Source organism: Oncorhynchus gorbuscha, linkage group LG11, assembly GCF_021184085.1.
Source record: "Oncorhynchus gorbuscha isolate QuinsamMale2020 ecotype Even-year linkage group LG11, OgorEven_v1.0, whole genome shotgun sequence".
NCBI lineage: Eukaryota > Metazoa > Chordata > Actinopteri > Salmoniformes > Salmonidae > Oncorhynchus > Oncorhynchus gorbuscha.
The window spans coordinates 59,789,714-59,806,933 of record NC_060183.1 but is presented as its reverse complement, the minus strand read 5'-3'; the positions used below and the strand labels follow the sequence as shown (position 1 = coordinate 59,806,933).

Sequence of the window (17,220 nt, the reverse complement as noted above, 5' to 3'; positions counted from 1 at the left end):
GCTTGAAGGTGAAGCTTGTGGTTGTCCCAGGAAAGGGTGACTGGAATGAGCAGACGGGAGTTGGACGGACGGGAGGAGGTTATGTTCCCGTTATAGTTCCCCCCGGTCTGTATGGGACAGAGCGTTTCCCTGGAGCCCGGGACACGTGGAACGGAAATGGCCCGGTTTGCCGCAATATAGACAGCGTCGCTCCCTCATCCGGCGGTCTCTCTCAGCCTGGGAGATGCGTCCAATCTGCATGGGTTCCGGTGGAGCCAGCGAGGATAAAGGTGGGGACTCGGAGCTGGGACTGATAGGGGCTAGAGGTCTACGGTTGAGTTCTCTCTCTCTCAGACGCTGGTCAATGCGTGGGGCCAACTTGATCAGGGACTCGAGATTGTCCGGTGGTTCCCGAGTGGCCAGTTCATCTTTGATAGTGTCGGAAAGGCCTTTCAGAAAGCACACCATGAGCGCCTCGTTGTTCCAGCCACTCGCTGCTGCCACCGTGCGGAACTGGATGGCATAGTCCGTCACGCTGCGCCGACCTTGGTGGAGAGTCAGGAGCTGTTTGACAATCTCATTCCAAAATCATGGGCATTAATATGGAGTTGGTCCCTCCTTTGCTGCTATAACAGCATCCACTCTTCTGGGAAGGCTAAGGGTCCCAGGCCAAATCATGAAATACAGCCTCAGACATTATTCCTCCTCCACCAAATTTTACAGCTGCCACTATGCATCGGGTTAAATAGCATTCCCCTGACATTAACCAAACCCCGATTTGTCCCTTAGATTGCCAGTTGGCGATGCTTGAGTCATCACTCCAAAGAACGCATTTCCACTGCTCCAGAGTCTAATGGCGGCAATCTTTACACCACTATCTGAGTTGACCTTTGTATTTTATTGTTATTTTTTCACTGTCTCTAGGCACACTTACAGGGCCCTTCACATTATGCACACTGACACTCCAACACACAAACACTCCATCACATCACTTTATCACACACACATATGCACATAAATGTATACTAACTCTACACACACCCACTCACATACAATCATCAGATACGCTGCTATTACTCTGTTTATCATATCCTGTCGCCTAGTCACCTTACCCCTGTACATATCTACCTCTATCGATCCAGTATTCCGGCACATTATATATATATGGTACTGGAACTGACCCTGTATATAGTATGCCCACTTACTTTGTGTTGTTCTTATTTTTATATCTTGTGTGTTTTTGTTCTACCTTGTTATTTTTAGTATTACATTGTTATTGATTACTGCATTGTTGAGGTTAGAGCTCGCCAGAAAGGCATTTCACTGTACTTGTGTTTGTGACATTGAAACTTAGCCTCTCGTTTGTAAATAACATTGTCATTGGTCCAGCGTCGCTGCTGGTTAATTACTCAGGATGCTCCCTGACGGCTTGGCCACGCTCTGATCAAACTCAACACATTGTGTGTGTGTGTGTGTGTGTGTGTGTGTGTGTGTGTGTGTGTGTGTGTGTGTGTGTGTGTGTGTGTGTGTGTGTGTGTGTGTGTGTGTGTGTGTGTGTGTGTGTGTGTGTGTGTGTGTGTGTGTGTGTGTGTGTGTGTGTGTGTGAAGCCGTACTTACTTCCCATGCCAGCTTCTCTGAGCCCTAGTGCTGAATACTTAACAGAAATTTGTTAGTTATTTTCCGTTTTTTAAACATCTAATTGACTGATAAATCTCTACAGATAAATCAGATCAAGCCCGAACTGTGCGATGTAGTAAGGAGTTGTAGTTTCCAACAGGCCAATATTCTACATAATTTAGCTCAGAAAACATAGTAATTAACTACAATTACCATAATCCAAAGCACACCTATTTGTCCATTCTGAGACCGAGACAAGAGGGCAGAAGAACGCGCGATCGAGAGGGATAGAGAGCAGTTGCTTCGTGAGGTATCTACCTGAAAATACATGGTCAACGATTGATAATTGGTATTCAGCAGCCATAAAAGTATGCCTTCTTTACTTTCAGATAGTCCTGTAACCATTTTGTTAGCCATTTAGTAGTCTTATGGCATGGAGATATAGGCATGCCATAATCAGCCTCTCAAAGCACTTAATGAATGACTAAAATAGTGATTTTGTCAGACAGCATAGGCAGTAGCTCTATATAGGCGTAAAACAAATGTAACATACACAATAACTGAAATAGTGTATTAAAGTAAAGTAATGTGAATAAATTAAGGTAATCTAGTGATAAGCAGTAATGAGCAGTCACTACTATCATGGAAATAATTCAAATCACATAATGCATAGTGCATTTAATGTAAATATATTTTATAAAAACCTGAAATCGAAAAACGTGATTATTTTGTAATACTTCAAAAAGCTGTAATCGCTCAGCACTACTGAGCCCTCAAATGGAATTATAATGAGGAGGGACAGAAGATAGAGGGAGGAGAGTGGTGTCAGAGAGAGTGAGAGAGAGAGAGAGACACAGAGAGATAGAGAGAGAGAGAGAGAGACTTTATAAAAGTTTAACACCATCCAGTAAAAGTCTGACATCTCAGTTGTCTTTTCTGGCACAATCTAGGCATCCCTCTCTCTCTCTTTTTGGAACAGACATACACCTCCCTATTTCCCCAACCCCCCTGCTGCCTTCCTTCACTTAGGGAATCCTGTTTTAAAAGACAAATGCTGCCTTTCTTCACTTAGGGAATCCTGTTTTAAAAGACAAATGCTGCATTTCATAGAGCAGAGTTGGACAAATGGGCACGGCGCCAGTCTATATCTAATCTTTTCCCTATTCTTCTTTTCCCTTCAGTGGAGAACAGACGAGAGCGAAATGTCACGGCTGTCCGAGTGTAGAGGAACAGAGGTGGGTGGCCAAATGCCAAACACTTCTCTGTCACAGCCTGGACCCTTCTACTGTACTGTAGAGGGATGAGAGAAGGAGATAGAGAGGGAGAAACAGATGAAGGCAATGAGAGAGAGAGATACAGTAAAAGAGACATAAAAAGAGCGAGTTGATACCGAAAAAAGACCGCAACACTGAGGCCCAGAGAGGCACAATGAAGTGAAGACACTTCAATCCAAAAGATGGGAATAGAGCGTGTCTGACTGTATAGGGATCACTGTCTTGGGATCATTTCATCTCACATCTCCTCATCCCCTTCTCCCATCTCACAGTAAAGCAATCTTCGCCTTACACCAGTGGTATTCAAAGTCGGGGTCATGACCCGGATGTCAATGGCGTGCGTACTGGGAGCGGTGTCAGGTACCAGAGAACAGAGAGTTCTGAACAGGCGCACACTTTATTGAGGCAGGATAAACCAACAGACGGACGCACTGTGTAAAAACCTCCAGCCAATGCAAAAGTGCAAACGCGCAAACAGTCACAATAATATAGTATAAACACAATAACATAGCCTGTGAAATAAAACACAGAATAAATAATAATAAAGCGCTTCAACACAGACACATAACACAAAACAATCTCACACAAAGATATGAGGGGGAACAGAGAAATAAATACATGTAGTGTGATTGGGGAATGAAAACCAGGTGTGCAGGGGACAAGACAAAACAAATGGATAAATGAAAAATGGAGCGGCGATGGCTAGAAAGCAGGTGACGTCGACCGCCAAATGCCGCCCGAACAGGGAGAGGGCCGACTTCTGCGGAATTCGCGACACCGGAACTACAGTGGGCTTGCCAAAATGTTAAATTTACCATGCCTTCAGAAAATATTCACACCCCTTGACTTTTTCCACATTTTGTTGTAATTTACAACTTGAATTTAAAATGGATTAAATTGAGATTTTCTGTCACTGGCCTACACACAATACCCCATAATGTCAAAGTGCAATTATGTTTTTCCAATATTTATAAATTAATACACAATGAAAAGCTGAAATATCTTGAGTCAATGGCAAGTTCAGCAGTAAAAATGTGTCACATAATAAGTTGCATGGACTCACTCCGTTTGTAATAATACTGCTTAACGATTATAAACATACCCATAACATGATGCAGTTACCACTATGCTTAAAAATATGGAAAGTGGTACTCAGTAACGTATTGGATTGGATTTTCTCCAAACATAACACTTTGTATTCAGGACAAAAAGGTAATTGCCTGACCACATTTTTTGCAGAATTACTTTATTGCCTTGTTGCAAACAGGATGCATGTTTTGGAATATGTTATATTCTGTACAGGCTTCCTTCTTTTCACTTTGTAATTTAGGTAAGTATTGTGGACTAACTACAATGTTGTTGATCCATCCTCAGTTTGCCCCTATCAAAGCCATTAAACTCTAACTGTTTTAAAGCCACCATTGGCCTCAAGGGGAAATGTTCCTTCCTCCCCAGTAACTTTATCTTTGTAGTGACTGAGTGTATTGATACACCATCCAAAGTGTAATTAATAAATTCACCATGCTCAAAGGGATATTCAATGTCTTCTAATTCATTTTTACCCATCTACTAAAGTTTTAGAACACCTACTCATTCAAGGGTTTTTCTTTATTTTTACTATGTTCTACATTGTAGAATAATACTGAAGACATCGACACTATGAAATAACACATGGAGTATTGAACTAACCCAAAAAGTGTTACACAAATCAAAATATATTTTATATTGAGATTCTTCAAATAGCCACCATTTGCCTTGATGACAGCTTTGCACACTCTTGGCATTCTCTCAACCAGCATCATGAGGTAGTCACCTGAAATGCATTTCAATTAACAGGTGTGCCTGTTAAATAAACTCTTGAATGAGTAGGTGTTCTAAAACTTTGGACCGGTAGTGTAGTCATTCAAAAATCATGTTCAGGATGGGTGTTTGCCAGGATTTTAAAAAATGGAATCGAGCTAAGCACAGTCAAATTCCTAGAGGAAAACCTAGTTCAGTCTGCTTTCCACCAGACGGTGTCAGGACCCAGTTACGAACCCGGGTCTCCGGAGTGAGAAACAGTCACTAAACCAACTGAGCCACGAATAGTCGGCAGAACCCAGAAGATGAGGCAGACACAGCAGTACTTGAGACGGTGTATTTAATGAAGTAAAAAGTGAAGTTCTTCAGGAAAACATGTAACTCCACAACCTCAAAAGGAATTCCACAAGAACAAAGGTAATCCTCCAAGACAAAAAGGTAAATCCACAAGGTGGAAGGTTAAGCACAAAAAGCCTCGAAAGATACTCAAAAACAAACAAACAAGAACAAAAAAACAGAATTCCACAAGCGAGTCCACCGGGATCAACAAGAGTTCACAGAGTACTAGGGCTGGGTGCTAACATACAACCACAGAGCAAAGAACTGAGGCAAACAAAGGGTTTAAATACAATCAGGGGAAACGAGGCACAGGTGCAAATAATAATGGGGATCAAGGGAAAACAAAAGGTCAAAAGGCACAATGGGGGCATCTAGTGACCAAAAACCGGAACAACCCTGGCCAAATCCTGACAGATGTGGAGATTAATTCACTTTTTAGCAGGACAACAACCTAAAACACAAAGCCAAATCTACACTGGAGTTGCTTACCAAAAAGACAGTGAATGTTCCTGAGTGACGAGTAACATTTTCTTCTTAAATCTACTTGAAAATCTATGGCAAGACCTGAAAATGGTTGTTTAGCAATGATCAACATCCAATTTGACTGAGCTTGAAGAATTCTGAATAGAATAATTGGCAAATGTTGCACAATCCAGGTATGGAATGTTCTTAGAGACCCAGAAAGACTCAAAACTGAAATTGCTGGCAAAGGTGCTTCGATAAAGTATTGACTCACTTATGTAAATGAGTTATTTCGGTATTTCATTTTCAATACATTTGCTTCATGCGGTATTGTGTGTAGATGGGTGATAAAAATAATGTATTTAATCCTTTTTGAATTCAAGCTGTAACACAATAAAATGTAGAATAAATCAAAGAGGTAAGAATACCTTCTGAAGGCCCTGTCTATTATACAGTTGAAGTCAGAAGTTTACTTCGGTTGGAGTCATTGAATCCCGTTTCTCAACCACTTCACAAATTTCTTGTTAACAAACTATAGTTTGGGCAAGTCGGTTAGGACATCTACTTTGTGCATGACACAAGTCATTTTTCCAACAATTGTTTACAGACAGATTATCACAATTCCAGTGGGTCAGACATTTACATACACTAAGTTGACTGTGCCTTTAAACTGCTTGGAAAATTCCAGAAAATTATGTCATGGCTTTAGAAGCAAAGGAACTTGTGAAGATGCAGGTACAAATCCACAGTAAAACGAGTCCTATATCGACATAACGTGAAAGGCTGCTCAGCAAGGAAGAAGCAACTGCTCCAAAACTGCCATAAAAAAGCCAGACTACGGTTTGCAACTGCACATGGGGGCAAAGATCATACTTTTTGGTGAAATGTCCTCTGGTCTGATGAAACAAAAATAGAACTGTTTGGTCATAATGACCATTGTTATGTTTGGAGGAAAAAGGGGGAGGCTGCAAAGCCGAAGAACACCATCCCAACCGTGAAGGACGGGGGTGGCAGAATCATGTTGTGAGGGTTCTTTGCTGCAGGAGGGACTAGTGCACTTCACAAAATAGATGGCATCATGAGGGAGGAAAATTATCCGGATATATTGAAGCAACATCTCAAGACATTAGTCAGGAAGTTCAAGCTTGGTCGCAAATGGGTCTTCCAAATGGACAATGACCCCTAGCATACTTCCAAAGTTGTGGCAAAATGGGTTAAGGACAACAAAGTCAAGGTATTGGAGTGGCCATCACAACTCCCTGACCTCAATACTATAGAGAATTTGTGGGCTGAAATGAAAAACGTGAGCAAGGAGGCCTACAAACCTGACTCAGTTACACCAGCTTTGTCCGGAGGAATGGGTCAAAATTCACCCAACTTATTGTGGGAAGCTTGTGGAAGGCTACCCGAAACGTTTGACCCAAGTTAAACAATTTAAAGGCAATGTTACCAAATACTAATTGAGTGTACTTAAACTTCTGGGAATGTGATTAAATAAATAAAAGCTGAAATAAATCATTCTCTCTACTATTAGTTTGACCTTTCACATTCTTAAAATAAAGTGGTGATCCTAACTGACCTAAGACAGGGAATTTTTACTCTGATTAAATGTCAGGAATTGTCAAAAACTGAGTTTTACTGTATATATACATATATTGTTTTTTTTACCAACATTTCTTTTACACATTTATTTTGAAGGTCATTTGTTGATTTAAAAATGTAATTGTAAAGATGTTAAGGTTGTGTCAAAAGGTTTGGGGTGGGCTGCTGTCACAAGAAAAAGTGGCGTCCCCAGAAGATCTGGCGTAAAAAATTGGGTCACTGCTGAAAATGTTTGAATACCGCTGCCCTTCGCCACATAGTACATTACTGACCCACCCCAACCAGTGTAATGTCAATGGCATTCAAGACAGTGGGCCAGATCAAACAAATACAGGATGCTCTCCAAAAGCAACACTGTTGCTTCTATAGTGCACTAATGGTCAGCCCTGGTCAAAAGTAGTGCACTATATAGGGAATAGCGTGCCTTTTGTGACATACACACAGTGTAGGGAAAAAAGACACTTAAAAGGGGATCTAATAGGATGTCTGTTCAGCTTTCCTCACCTGAGACATGTGCTCTCTAACCCCACAGAGTCACTGTGTTGGGTGTGTTTTTTATATTGTAGCTCAACCTTTTCTTACAGCTATGAGATCAGCTCTGGTCAGCTTTCAACTCTCTCTCCCATCTGATTCACCTAACATGCCATGCCTTCATCAAAATCCTGATTTAGTTCATACTGTTTGTGTATTGGTTAGAGAGCCACTGTGATATAACAGTTATCTAGTGGTGGATGGTGGGTGGAGATATAGGAGGAACATTTCATTGTAGTGGCTACAATGTAATAAAGAAATGGTGTGTGTTTGATACCTTTCCATTCAGTCCAATAGCCACCACTGCAGTACCCCAAAAGCTTTACAGGCTCCATTCCCCCCTGAACTGTAGATCTGGTTGGGATCTGATTGGCTTCCAAGGCTGTTTCTGTAGTTGTGCTTCGAGTTGTTGCTTTCTTGTGAAGGTGTTGGCACACAAGCTGAGAAAGTGAGACAGAGAGAAAGAAAGAGAACAATGAAGACATAGAGCGAGATGAGGAATCAATGGCAATGTGAGAGTTGCGATAGAAAGGTGTGTGGGGAAAACAATGGGCTGTGTTTCATCGATCCAGTTGTACTCATCTGTAGCCTGAGTCGAATTTCCAGAAAACACAGTCGCTTATTATTCATCTCCACATTGATTGGCCTCTCATTTGTAAATATAATTATCATTGGTCCAGCCAGCGTCGCTGCTGGTTAATTACCCAGGATGCTCCCTGGCGGCTTGCCCACACTTGGATTTGACGCAGCGCATTGATCTGTGTGTGTGCATGTGTATGCACTCGTGCGCATGTGCTATGAGGTAGCAGTACTTTCTTTGCCAGCTTCTCTAAGCCCCTAATGAAATTATAATAAGGAAGGAGGGATGGGGGGGAATGGCGTCAGTGCCAACTTTATGACAACAGCAGGAGATGCAGCACACCATCACTGTCAGTTGGCGCCTCTGTGGTGACTCAGCATGATCAGAGACTCTTCTGGGTGTGTGTGCGTGTGAGTGTATGAGAGAAATAGAGAGAACAAATGTCAAGGGACTCTCACTCCCATAATACCTCAATACCAGTCACTGACTATACTAAATATCTTTGGAGGGATTACTGAAGTTGTTGTTGGTGCGATTTGGTTGACTAAGCTCAGTGAAATAAAATATAACAACCCATGTGAGAACAGCTGACATCTGGAAATAATGATGAATTTCTAAACACCAAATTAAACTCTAAATGCAAAACTAATGGTGAAGGAGGGTGTGAGGGGGTGTGGGGGTGCACAAGCGCCTGATTTAATGTGTGAGGGCATCACAGTATTTTTCAGTCTTTGATTTTACCACACCGCTCCATTTATTGACCCCAACGACATGCTTTGAAAGAATGGGGATGAAATTGGCTTAATCTCTGGCAGGAACAGTACTGGGCCCATATTCATAAAGCATCTCAGAGTAGAAGTGCCCATCTAGGATCAGGTCCCCCTGTCCATATAATCTTATGCATTATGTTCTAAAAGTCTAAACTGATCCTAGATCAGCACTCCTTCGCAAATAAAATAAAATGTTATTTGTCACATACACATGGTTAGCAGATGTTATTGCGAGTGTAGCGAAATGCTTGTGCTTCTAGTTCTGACAGTGCAGCAATATCAACAAGTTATTGAACAATTCCACAACAACTACCTAATACATACAAATAGTAAAGGGATGGAATAAGAATATGTACATAATTTCAGGTTTGAAGGTAAGACCCAGGTGCAGACAATGTCGAAGTAACAAAGGTTTATTAAATCGAACACGGGCATGTAAAGGTACAGGATGGCAGGCAGGCTCAGGGTCAGGTTAAGCAGGAAGGTCAAAACTGGGAAAACTAGGAAACAGGCACTATAGACAGGACAGGAGCAAGGGGGAAAACGCTGGTCGGTCTGAATGAACAAAACAAACTGGCAACAGACAAACAGAGAACACAGATATAAATACACAGGGGATAAATGGGAAGATGGGCGACACCTGGAGGGGGGTGAAGACAATCACAAAGGCAGGTGAAACAGATCAGGGTGTGACACATAAATATATGGATGAGCAGTGACCAAGCGGCATAGGCAAGATTCAATACAAGGTATAAAATACAGTATGTGGGAGTAATACAAATATGTAAACATCATTATTAAAGTGGCATTTACAGTGCCTTGCGAAAGTATTCGGTCCCCTTGAACTTTGCGACCTTTTGCCACATTTCAGGCTTCAAACATAAAGATATAAAACTGTATTTTTTTTGTGAAGATTCAACAACAAGTGGGACACAATCATGAAGTGGAATGACATTTATTGGATATTTCAAACTTTTTTAACAAATGAAAAACTGAAAAATTGGGCGTGCAAAATTATTCAGCCCCCTTAAGTTAATACTTTGTAGCGCCACCTTTTGCTGCGATTACAGCTGTAAGTCGCTTGGGGTAATGTCTCTATCAGTTTTGCACATCGAGAGACTGACATTTTGTTCCCATTCCTCCTTGCAAAACAGCTCGAGCTCAGTGAGGTTGGATGGAGAGCATTTGTGAACAGCAGTTTTCAGTTCTTTCCACTGATTCTCGATTGGATTCAGGTCTGGACTTTGACTTGGCCATTCTAACACCTGGATATGTTTATTTTTGAACCATTCCATTGTAGATTTTGCTTTATGTTTTGGATCATTGTCTTGTTGGAAGACAAATCTCCATCCCAGTCTCAGGTCTTTTCAGGTTTTCTTCCAGAATGGTCCTGTATTTGGCTCCATCCATCTTCCCATCAATTTTAACCATCTTCCCTGTCCCTGCTGAAGAAAAGCAGGCCCAAACCATGATGCTGCCACCACCATGTTTGACAGTGGGTATGGTGTGTTCAGGGTGATGAGCTGTGTTGCTTTTACGCCAAACATAACGTTTTGCATTGTTGCCAAGAAGTTCCATTTTGGTTTCATCTGACCAGAGCACCTTCTTCCACATGTTTGGTGTGTCTCCCAGGTGGCTTGTGGCAAACTTTAAACAACACTTTTTATGGATGTCTTTAAGAAATGGCTTTCTTCTTGCCACTCTTCCATAAAGGCCAGATTTGTGCAATATACAACTGATTGTTGTCCAATTGACAGAGTCTCCCACCTCAGCTGTAGATCTCTGCAGTTCATCTAGAGTGATCATGGGCCTCTTGGCTGCATCTCTGATCGGCCAGGTCTTGGTAGATTTGCAGTGGTCTGATACTCCTTCCATTTCAATATTATCGCTTGCACAGTGCTCCTTGGGATGTTTAAAGCTTGGAAAATGTTTTTGTATCCAACTCCGGCTTTAAAATTCTTCACAACAGTATCTCGGACCTGCCTGGTGTGTTCCTTGTTCTTCATGATGCTCTCTGCGCTTTAACGGACCTCTGAGACTATCACAGTGCAGGTGCATTTATACGGAGACTTGATTACACACAGGTGGATTGTATTTATCATCATTAGTCATTTAGGTCAACATTGGATCATTCAGAGATCCTCACTGAACTCCTGGAGAGAGTTTGCTGCACTGAAAGTAAAGGGGCTGAATAATTTTGCAGCCCAATTTTTAGTTTTTGATTTGTTTAAAATTTTTGAAATATCCAATAAATGTCGTTCCACTTCATGATTGTGTCCCACTTGTTGTTGATTCTTCACAAAAAAATACAGTTTTATATCTTTATGTTTGAAGCCTGAAATGTGGCAAAAGGTCACAAAGTTCAAGAGGGCCGAATACTTTCGCAAGGCACTGTATTAAGTGACTAGTGATCCATTTATTAGAGTTGCCAATTCTTTCAAGTCTGTATGTAGGCAGCAGCCTCTCTGTGTTAGTGATACATTTAATGAATACAGGCCCTGGTCTTGTTGCAGCTAGCTAACTTTATAAAGGTCAGTGTTAGCCATCCCTGAAAGGCCAGTCTGTCTGATCTCTGTTTTAATGTAGTCTGTCACTAGCTGCTGCATATGTGATTTATCTATACAGTTCACAGTGCTATATCAGTTAACACATAATATTATTGTAGATGATCAGAGGTCAGCCAAGTGATCCATATTGCTAAGGTCCGAGGTAAGATACTGTAAGAGTCCACAAGGGGAGTGCAGAAAGATCTAGGGTTATGGTTATGGAGCCCTACAGATGGAGATACACATCCATAGACAGAGTTGTCTGCATTAGCGTCTAGAAGCCCTCTCAATAGAGGGAGTACCTCTCAGTCTTACCAGGAGTAAGAAATACCTCTGACCCTGTGACCTCACATCTAAACAGGATCTACCTCCCACTAGAACTCAGCACGGATCAATCTACCAATCTAACCTCAACTGTGTTTTTTACTTTCACTCTCGTCTGTACTCTACCTCATCTCTACCTCTCTGGCCCCTACTGTGTGACCTTTCACTTATGTACTGTGACCCAGTGTCTGCCCATGCCCATGCCAATCCGCCCACCATTCCTTCCTCTCTGTGCCCTCCCCGCACCCCAGGTGGGCGACCAGATCCTGGAGGTGAACGGGTGCAGCTTCCTGGGTATCCCCCACGACGAGGCGGTGCGCGTGCTCAAGTCATCGCGCCACCTGATAATGACTGTGAAGGACGTGGGGCGCTTGCCACATGCCAGGACAGTAGTGGGGGAGACCAAGTGGATTGCCAGCTCCCAAATCGCTGAGAGCTCTGCCAGCGGCAGTGTGGCTGGGTAAGAGAGAGAGAGGGGGAGGGAGAGGGAAGGGGTGGGAGAGGGTGAGGGAGAGTGAGGTTTGGGATGAGGGAGGTGATGAGGGAGGGGGTGGGTTGAGGATGAGGGAGGGGTGAGAGATGGTGAGGGAGGGGTGGGAGATGGTGAGGGAGATGGTGATGGTGTTTAAAAGTAAAGCTCGGTAATTGAATTTGCGCCTGATTTAATGTGTCATTTCAAGAGGGCATCTTTGATTTTACCACACCTCTCCCTTTACTGACTCCAACGACATGCTTTGAATCAGTAATTATGTTTGTTGGCTGCTTAGATTGCTACGAGAAGCTAGAATTACTCTCATAAAGACAGAGATATTGGCCTTCTCCCCATTGTGAGGATAGATACTTCTTCATCTGTTCTGTCTGCTCTGTAGATGTAATCTGTATGCATGTGTGCAGTTGATTAGATGAATGACCCACATACAAGGCTTCCATACATTTCCATTTCAAATGCTTTTCCAGGCGTGCCAGTTTATTTAGTGTCACTCCGGGGCAGTGAGATACGTGAGTGTGGTGTTCTGCTCCAGCTCAGTGCCATTAGCTGTAATGCAGTACGCCTGATTAAGAGAGCTTTGGAGAGCTGGTCACACACCACAGAGAGAAAAAAATAACTGCAACGTAGCTGTTTTTATACCAGGACAGTACATCACTCTAATATCTGGCGGTCTGCCTGCTTGTGTGTGTGTGTCCACATATTGCCAGAGCGGAGAGGTAATGACAACATGCTACCAGTGATACGTGTGTGTCTGGAGGGAGCTGTCATGAGGACAGTGTAATAATATGTTCTGTTTATCTGTTTATCCTGCAGCTTGTCCATGGACCAAGGAGCATCGGGAAGGGTAAGGCCATCCTCCACACAGAGATCTGTCTATGACATCATCAGTCTTATAGGTGTGTCCTGGCCTGCCAGTGGACATGTTTAACTATTCTCATGGTGGCCAGAAGTCCCCACAAGAATAGTAAATGAACAAAAATTTGACCAACTGGGGACATTTTGTTAGTCCCCACAAGGTAAAATGCTATTTCGAGGTGGTTTAGGGTTAATGTTAGAATTAGAATTACGTTAAGTGTCATGGTTAAGAGCTAGGGTTAGTTTTAGGGTTCAGGTTATTTAACTTTTATTTAACTAGTTAAGAACTAATTCTTACTTACAATGATGGCCTACTCCTGCCAAACCCTCCCCTAACCCGGACGACGCTGGGCCAATTGTGTGCCACCCTATGGGACTCCCGATCATGGCCGGTTGTGATACAGCCTGAGATCGAACCTGTGTCTGTAGGGACGCCTCTAGCACGTGATGCAATGCCTTAGACCGTTGCGCTACTTGGGATCCCTAACAGGTTAGCGTATGGGTTAAGGTTAGTGTAAGAGTATGGGTTAGGGTTAGGTTTAGGGTTAGGGAAAATAGGATTTTAAATGGGACTGAATTGTGTGTCCCCACAAGGTTAGCTGTAAAAGACTGTGTGTGTATGTCTCTATTTGCATTTGTATGTGCTGTGATCATATCTGCTCTCTGCAACTCGTCATCTGTATCCACATCTGTGACAGCGCTGCATCATGCCAGCATGTAGAGAAGCAGAGGGACGCTGGCATTTCGTCCATGTCATGCGGTCGCCACCGGTGTTATTGGGTGTGAGGGCATCAGCAGGGCGAGAGGCCAGGCTTAGGTCAGAACAAAATACTGTCCCACAGGACTCATGCTGTTTGGTTTGCTGTTATTGACAATTACAGAGAACTTGGCCTGAGGAGATGGAGCTGAACTTTACATAGCTCTGGTGCAAGGCCTTAACTGCATCTTGTGGATACTTGTCAACGTCAGTAAACCACACACAATGCCCTGGACCTGAGTTAAACTTTACAGGAACATGCAGAGATTGTACTTTTACTTGTAATATAAACTCATATTTAAGCAATAAGGCCTGGGGGGGTGCGGTACATTGGTCAATATACAATGGCTAACGACTGTTCTTAGACACAACGCAAAGCGGAGTACAGCCTAGATACAGTACATCCATTAGCCGTGATATATTAGCCTTAGATCACAAACCCCTGAGGTGCTTTATTTCCATTATAAACTGGTGTTTAACACTAATAGAACAGTAAACAAGCATTTTTGCATCATACCTGTGTTAAATGTAAGCAATAAGGCCTGGGGGTGTGGTATATGGCCAACATACCACGGCTAAGGGCTGTTCTTAAGCACGATGCAACGCAGAGTTCCTGGATACAGGCCTTAGCCGTGGTATTTCGGCCATATACCAGAAACCCCTGAGGTGCCTTATTGCTATGATAAACTGGTTACCAGCATAATTAGAGCAGTATAAATAGATGTTTTGTCATACTTGCGGTATACGGTCTGATATACCACGGCTGTCAGCCAATCAGCATTCAGGGCTCGAACCAACAAGTTTATAATGTCTGATGTCTGAATGTCTGATACCACACCTTTCAGCCAATCAGTATCCAGGACCCAAACTACCCATTTTATAATATATTATACCCCATTTTGTGGTCATCATGAAGAAAAATGAGGGTATTTTACTTCACCCACTTGAGAAAAAAAGAAGGAACCCGCACAAGATAGCGTAGCCAATGCGGACATGTTTGTTGTTGTCCCGTGTAAATGTTCTTTTTTTGTTATTTTTTGTTGTTGTATATATTTAAATGTATTTAAATATCTTTTCCCATTTTTAAATTAAATATACCTTCCGGCAACACGCCTCACCCAATGTGATAAGGATCTGCTATTTTTAGACCTTATAGCTAGAACCCCTATCAGAAGCTAGCTATCAGCAGCTAACCAGCTAATTAGCTACTAGCTATTTAGTCATGGTTAGCCACTGCTAGCGGCCTTTACCTTTAGCTCAGACACCAGCCTCTTTTAGCCTGGATAATACCTGCCAGTCTGCACAGCGCGATATCAACCCTGAGCATATTGGACTGCTTTTCTCCACTACATCACCGGATTCCTGCCGTAAGCTCTGGACCATTACTCTGGATCATCGCAGCGAGCTAGCTGCTACCGAGTGGCCCAGCCTCGAAGCTAGCCTTGAGCCAGGCCCATCTCCCGGCTTGCTCAGTGGACCCTATGATCACTTAGCAACACAGCTGATGCCTCCCGGACTCTTCCCTAACACGACTAGAAGCCACTACATCACCGGATTCCTGCCATAAGCTCTGGACCTTTGCACCCGACGCACTGGAGTGGCTATAGTGACTAACGCCCTTGTCCCGAAGCTAGCACCAGTTAGCCTCAAGCCAGGCGCATATCCCTGCTAGGAAACCAACTTAAACTTACGCCAGCAACAACACCTCTTTTGCCTGGACCCTTTGTCGACACGGAGCCCCGCCGATCCATCACGACTGGTCTGCCGACGGTGACGCCCTTGTCCCAAAGCTAGCACCAGTTAGCCTCAAGCCAGGCGCAACTCCCAGCTAGCGTAGTAACGACTATCTAACGGCTTCCCTGTTTCACCTATTGCTGTTCACTCGACCCTATGATCACTTTGCTACATAGCTGATGCCTGCTGCACTGTTCATTAATCACAATACTCCATTTTGTTTATTTTGTTTATCTGTCAGCCCCAGCCTTGAACTCAGGCCCTGTATGTAGTTAACTGACCCTCTCTGCCCATTCATCGCCTTTTTACCTGTTGTTGTTTTCTTAGCTGTTTAGCTGTTGTTGTCGACCCATTGTTGTCTTAGCTAGCTCTCCCAATCAACACCTATGATTGCTTTCTGCCTCGCTTAATGTCTCTCTCTAACGTCGAAATGCCTTGTATACTGTTGTTTAGGGTAGTTATCATTGTTTTATTTGACTGCGGTGCCCCTAGTCCCAACAAAACATGCCTTAGATAGTTATTTTGTCCCACCTCCCACACATGCGGTGTCCTCGCCTAGCATAACTAGTGCCTCCAGAGATGCAACCTCTCTTATCGTCACTCAATGCCTAGGTTTACCTCCACTGTACCTGCACCCTACCATACCCATTGTCTGTACATTATGACCGAAATCTTTCCTACCACGCACAGAAATCTGCTCCTTTTATTCTCTGTTCCCAACATACGAGATGACCAGTTCTGATAGTTCCTCATCCTATTCCTCCTCTGTGCATCGGGTGATGTAGAGGTTAACCCAGGCCCTGTGTGTCCCCAGGCACTCTCATTTGTTGACTTCTGTTGACTTCTGTTGACTTCTGCAAAAGCCTTGGTTTCATGCATGTTAACATCAGAAGCCTCCTCCCTAAGTTTGTTTTACTCACTGCTTTAGCACACTCCACCAACCCTGATGTCCTTACCGTGTCTGAATCCTGTTTTAGGAAGGCCACCAAAAAATCTGAAATTTCCATCCCCAACTACAACATTTTTCGTCAAGATAGAACTGCCAAAGGGGGAGGAGTTGCAATCTACTGCAGAGATAGCCTGCAAAGTTCTGTCATACTTCCTAGGTCTATCCCCGCACAGTTCGAGCTTCTAATTTTAAAAATGAATCTCTCCAGAAATAAGTCTCTCTCTGTTGCCACTTCTTACAGACCCCCCTCAGCCCCCAGCTGTGCCCTGGACACCATATGTGAATTGATTGCCCCCCATCTATCTTCAGAGTTTGTTCTGTTAGGTGACCTAAACTGGGATATGCTTAACACCCTGGCCGTCCTACAATCTAAACTAGATGCCCTCAATCTCACACAAATTATCAAGGAACCCACCAGGTACAACCCTAAATCCGTAAACATGGGCACCCTCATAGATATTATCCTGACCAACTTGCCCTCCAAATACACCTCTGCTCTTTTCAATCAGGATCTCAGCAATCACTGCCTCATTGCCTGCATCTGTTATGGGTCTGCGGTCAAATGACCACCCCTCATCACTGTCAAACACTCCCTAATACACTTCTGCAA

The 17,220-nt window shown here is 43.2% G+C and overlaps 1 protein-coding gene across 1 annotated transcript in view; it reads left to right on the top strand.

Moving 5' to 3' along the window:
• LOC124047691 (whirlin-like) overlaps positions 1-17,220 on the top strand; it is a 150,594-nt gene that overhangs the window by 82,022 nt on the left and 51,352 nt on the right. The window contains exons 4-5 of the mRNA XM_046367999.1: positions 12,077-12,285; positions 13,129-13,159. Of these exons, the coding sequence (XP_046223955.1) occupies positions 12,077-12,285; positions 13,129-13,159 (240 nt within the window). The remainder of the gene's footprint in view (positions 1-12,076; positions 12,286-13,128; positions 13,160-17,220) is intronic.